At 37.8% G+C, this 6,029-nt stretch overlaps 1 protein-coding gene across 1 annotated transcript in view; it reads right to left on the bottom strand.

The window, feature by feature from the left end:
- Positions 1-2,602: 2,602 nt before the first annotated feature.
- The window catches only part of opn5 (opsin 5), a 33,758-nt gene continuing 30,331 nt past the window's right edge, over positions 2,603-6,029 (bottom strand). The window contains exon 6 of the mRNA XM_015023821.1: positions 2,603-5,167. Within this exon, the coding sequence (XP_014879307.1) occupies positions 5,101-5,167 (67 nt within the window). The 3' untranslated portion in view covers positions 2,603-5,100. The remainder of the gene's footprint in view (positions 5,168-6,029) is intronic.

The raw sequence follows: 6,029 nt of genomic DNA, 5'->3' as shown, positions 1-6,029 counted from the left end.
TTCTAGGTAAAAGCATTCTAGGTAAAAGAATGCAAATGGTCTGTCGTCTCCGTCCCCCCCCCCCCCCCCCCGTCGACAAGAATTTCTTTGTTTTTTTTTACTGCAAAAACTAAGACCGGCCCCCGACCACAGAAAGGAACAGCTATGTGGCCCTCGCAGGAAAAAGTTTGGGGACCCCTGCTCTAAAAGGAAACAAATACCTGACCAGACACTATGTTAGCTCCACGTTTGGAGCTAACGTGTGCTAACACCGCATGCTGTTAATTTAGCTTATCCCTGTTTCCCGATCACAGCTGAGCTAACTGAATGCCTAACATCGTCTTGCCCATCAGACCTCTGTTGACAGTAGGTTGGGTCAGGACAGCTTTGAATGATCAACTTAAGTGTTTTTATTGTGTATTTTAATGGTTTTCAGGGCTTGTTCCAAACAGAGCAGGACGCACATGCTAAAGCTAGCAAGAGTTCGGACTGTTAAAACTTTATTCCAGTGAGTGTTTTATTCACCGATAGTCAGGATGGGTTGAGATCGTCTCCTTTATTGATATTTTCCTTCCCCTTTTTACAACTCAGTTCCATAAAATAACCATTAAGAACTTCTTAATCTCTTAAAGCTAATGGAATTTAAGCTAAAAACATGGCTAATGTATTCAAAACATAGCTATTTGCTGTTGATGTAGTTGATGCAATGAACCACTAACACTCATACACAGTTGATATTATTTACTGTGTTTTGCTGATTTAAGCAGCAAAACATTAGATTCTTTGTGTTATTTTAAAGTGTTTCTTGGTATTCCAAATTATTATATTTGAATCAATCACTGCGGTAACGGTTAGATAAAAATCAAATGTCTAATACATCTTTTTGACAGACCCTCAAAATGAAAAAAAAAAAAGAAACAATACTTGAGATGACCTTTGACCCCAAAACAAGGTTCCTCCCATCTGCAGCAAAGTCACCGAGCATGCCCTAACACAAACTGTTACACACCTGTGATTTATTTCAGAGGTAACATTGGAAAGCAAAAGTTTCAATTTTAAAAAAGTGGTTTGCGATAAAAATAATCATGAAGTGTAAGAGTCAGAACACTGGATTCACAATAATGTGATATTTACTGCTTTACTATTAAAACTGAAACATGAAAGTTCTCTCTAGCATTGTTTTAAATCTGTAGGTTCAATGAAGCTTCACCTAAAACACAAGACACAAAGACTCAATTCATACAGCATTACTGAAGCTGAAATGGCTTTTCTTATGACCAACTAAATCAATACACATAAACACAGAGAAGGTTCAAAAAGACATCACAGGACAATTATTATTGACAGAGTATTTGAATGTGATTAGAAAGAGACAAAGACACAGCAGGACAACATAATCCAAAACATGTTCAGTAAGACAGCACTGCAGCAAAGCAACATTACTGAGGCTAGTTTATAAAAAAAATACAAATTTTAAAATACAAGTTATTGAAGATTGTGAAAATTACAGAGAAAAAATTACAATACATTGCCTTACAAAACTACAATACATCCTTCTGCTGCCATCGTACAAAACGTCACTCCTTTTAAAGCTTTTAAAGTTTGTTGTCAATGTGGATCGCTTCAGAAAGACCCAAAGTTGCTGGATCTGGATTAGCGTTCTGTTAGAAATGAGACGGAAATTTAAGCTGTACTTAAAGAGCCGTGATCCAGTTGAGCAACATCTGAGTGTCAGAAATGATCAGTTTCAGTTTCTCTCTTCGTATCAATAAAAGCTCATTGTGAAAAAAGGAAAAAAGAATCTGTATTAACATACAGCAGATTAAACAGAACATGAGAAGAACTACATAGTCAGTATTAGTGAGTGGCTCCAAAGTGGATTTTGCTCAGGCAGGATTGCTACCCAGTAGATCTACCCTTATGTGTAAATGTTGTCAAGGTAAGTTGCAATATCTGCATATTTTCTAAAACTGCTGTGAACAGGATGGAAATATTTCAATTTAGACAACTGCTATAAACTTGTATAGAAACACAAAACAGGAAGAGCAGATTATACAACATTAAAACTTATTGTGACTGATGTAGAAATTGATATTAATTGTCCTCCCAAACTGAAACTAAAGTGCTTCTAAAGCTGACTGGTTTTTTAAACACCTGTTGTGGATACTGGCTCATCACTGAGGTTTTCTGGAATGCTACCAGTAGCCATGTCACATTACTACAATGTTCAACATGTAGTAAATGTCTCGGCAATGTTGGGTGCTGTGATGGTGCACAAGTAAAGCACAGGCCAAGTACAGAGGCCTTAGTCCTCAAGTCCCGACCTGATGACCTTGGCCACATGTCCTTCCTTTTAGAGCAGTTTCCTGTCTGTCTAAAAAATAAAGGCTGCTTGAGCCAAAACCCCCACTGGTGCTGTCATGATCCTGTGCTTTTTTTCTGAGTTTAGTTTTTTGATTATTTTCTTGTTTGATTCTAGGTGCCGTTTATTAGCTTATTCTGTTATATGCTAGCCTTCCGGTAGCTCAGTTTTTCACCTGAGCTTTGGTTTACATTCTCCTCAGCTTCCTGTCATTTTACGCCTTCCCTCAGTCTGCCTGCCTGGTCTCTGCTCTCAGCTGTCACTCTTAGTAATCGAGCTCCTCACCTTGTTTCTCTTTGCTGGTTTCTCACGTTTACTCTTGTTAGCTTACCTTGTTGTTACCAAGTGTCACATTTACTTCATGGTCTTCCGTCTGTTGAATCCCTGTCTGTTCTGTTTGTTAGTCTGTGATATGTGTTAGTTAATTTTCTTAGTTGTGTTCTCTGAAGTTACATCTCTGCCTCCAAATCTGCCTGACTTTTGGATTCAACCTTAACCAGCAGCTCTGAAAGGAGCATCCACAATTTGATCACAAGTTAAACCGGGAATGTTTTGGATGCAGCAGCAACAGTGGCTGAGGAGGCAGGAGTTCATTCTGTACATGGTGGGTTACTAGTTCGAGCCCCATTCTGTTTGTCCTTGTTTCTTTTGATAAGACACTTCATCCACCACACCTACTTATGGTTCCGACTGAACAGCTGAATACCATCAGTGTGTGAGTGACTGAATATAAAGAACTATGGAGTCTTCTGGACCGGATAAAGTGCTACACAAGTACAACTCACTTAACATCTTCACAACTTTGATATGCCTTACACACGATGCATGAACTCCACTATTAGACAAACAATTGAAATGTCTCAGCCACGAGCCAACAGTAAAACTCCATCTCACGCTGCACCACACAGACACTCTAATGAAGATTCACTCACCTCAGCATGTTGAATTCTTGGACTAGCTTTAACTGACTGTCTTAAACGCAGCATTAATTAGTCCACTCAGAGGCTCTTAAGCATCCAACCTTCACTTCCTGATTTTTATTTCAGCTGCAAATAATTGAAACAAAAGAAAAAGATTCTCATGAAAACAACTTCAGTTTTTTTTTAATGAATTTCTTAACTCTTTCTTTAGAGTAGATTTAACATGGAAGAAATTAAATATTTAAAGGGAATTAGCGTGAGCAGTACTGTAGTTACATTTGTTAGTAAAAACCATCTCTGGGTTTAGCAGGAAAACTGACTATGTTGGTCACTTTGCATCATGTTGCCTCCATCAGATGTTTGACATCATCAGAAACGGAGATATCAATGTTGGGATCCTATACGTCAACTTTTTGGCACCAGTCTACCAAGATGGCAGCCGTTGTCCTCACAGAGTGGTTTTATTACAAAATTTTATTCAAGGTGAACCAATAAATGCCAAATGAGGACAGGATGCCATCCCACGGCAGTGTGTGACCAGAAAAGAGTTTCAGGAAGTACTTCATTCACCAACCAGTCTAACAACGGATACAAAGCAGTACCAGAACAAACTGTTTGGTTTAGGCAAAATCCAAACATAATCAACGTCGCTGCTCAACGCACAAATGTTCTTACATTGCAAAGGTGAAACTATTTCAGAGGGAAAACAGGCTTTTCAACGGTTTAAGATTCATTTCCAAAAAGGCAAAATTACAACAAAGACCAACCCAAACACATAACTTACTGTTTGTGCCAACACAGAAATGAACACAATGCTAAAGAAAGGAAAGGAACAACTTTTATTTTCAGTGGTAACCAAATAAAAAGAGAAGATATAGCAAAAATAAATATATTTTAGTCATCCCTGAATTAATTATAACTCTACTCTATTTCTAGACATGTAAGTACTTGTAGAAATTAATGTATTTTTCTTTAAGTTAATTCAACCCAATTTTGCAACAATCAACCAGATGTAAAACTATGACAACATCTGGCGTCAGTGCATTCTGAATGGCTTGGAAAGTAAAGTGCATGCATTCTGTGTGTATGTGTGTGTGTGTGTGTTTTCTTGGACACCTATACTTCACACTACTGACTTTTGATTGATGTTGCTAAATAATGATTGCTCAACTTTTCCAGGTTTGACTTTTCAGTCAACAGAATTAAAAGTCCTCTCTCTCTCTCTCTCTCTCTCTCTCTCTGTCTCTCTCTCTCTCTCTCTCTCTCTCCCATTAACCAGGTGAGATAATCTGATTCAGTGCTGTATCCAGATACTTACAAATTGTTTTTCATATACAACACAAGTGTAAAAGTACAAACACCAACAAGCTGTACAAATAGCAGAAAAGATCAACATGAATCTACGTTTTCTTTTTTTTACCATATTTTACACAAAAACATTATAGCTGAAGATCCGTCTTGACTTGGAAACATCACCGGTTTCCAAACCTGAGTCAAGTAGTTTTTAATTTTTTCTTCTTTTTTTTGAGAACTCTTGAATACTGGAGATGGAAAAATCAACAAGTCCACCCAACATTTTTTCTGTACTTAGAAACCAGTGTACACTACAGCGATAGAATCATGTGCAGGTAGGAAGCTACCAGAAAGGTGGATATCCAGTGTAGGTAGGGAGCCGCAGCACGCAGGAATCGGCAACAAAGGTGAGCAGGTGATGACCTCATGGCAGGCAGGCAGGCAGACAGCGTGTGATTGGTCAGCTGCTGGGCACAGAGAGGGCATGGCGAAGGTAAAATGTCCACGGTAGAAAAGACAAAAGGTCAGCAGTCTCAACAGTTTGCTTTACATCTCGATGTGAGCATCTTTGGCTGGTCTGCTGTCCTTTATTGAGCCGGAGATTGTGTAGAACCTGAAAACAGAACCAGCAAAAAATATTATTATTGTTTAGATGCAGGTGTTTGTCAGACACTTTGTCAGTTGGGCTGTGGTTGCCACTAAATACATCTTGTATTACCTTGTACAGTGTATTTTTTATTGATGTTTTATTTGTTATGATTATACATGCATATGTTGCTTGTTGCTATGGTTTCTCTTTCTCTCTGTCTGCAGGTTTAGGGGCAGATGTCTGCCATGTTGCCTTGTCTTCTCTCTATGCTTCTATCTTCCTCTTTAAACCTTTCCCCTGCCTTCCTCCACTACTATTCTCCTTCCTCATCTCTCCATCAGTTACATTTGAAATAAACTCAAATCCATTTCTAATAAAGTTTATATTTACAGCTCTGGAAAAAATGAAGAGACCACTTAAAATGACCAGTTTCGCTGAGTTTACTTTTTCTAGATATTTGTTTGAGTGAAATGAACATTGTTCTTTTATTCTATGACTTACTGACAACATGTCTCTGAAGTTCCAAACAAAAATTTAGTATTTAGTAAAGATGCAGTGCTTTCATACCTCAAATAATGCAAAGAAAACAAGTAGATATTCATATAGTAACAACAATACCAATGTTTGAACTCAGGAAGAGCTCAGAAATCAAGATTTGGTGGAAGAACCAGGAGGTTTTCTTTGTTTTCATTTTTTCCAGAGCTGTATATTTAAAAAAAATCTATATTTTATGGGTATTCTATGTGAACTTTGCAATGTGTATTCAGGGCAAAACTGACAACCAGCTTACACTAATGTGCAGTTTTGGAAATTAAATCAATATAAACAGGCAATTAAAGCTGAGCTGTCAAATACATGTGAGGATTGTATTCATTTCTACCAAATG

This window comes from Poecilia latipinna, unplaced genomic scaffold (genome assembly GCF_001443285.1).
Source record: "Poecilia latipinna isolate Pla-1442-1.1 unplaced genomic scaffold, P_latipinna-1.0 Scaffold3422, whole genome shotgun sequence".
Lineage (NCBI taxonomy): Eukaryota > Metazoa > Chordata > Actinopteri > Cyprinodontiformes > Poeciliidae > Poecilia > Poecilia latipinna.
This window is presented reverse-complemented; position numbering and strand designations above follow the sequence as displayed.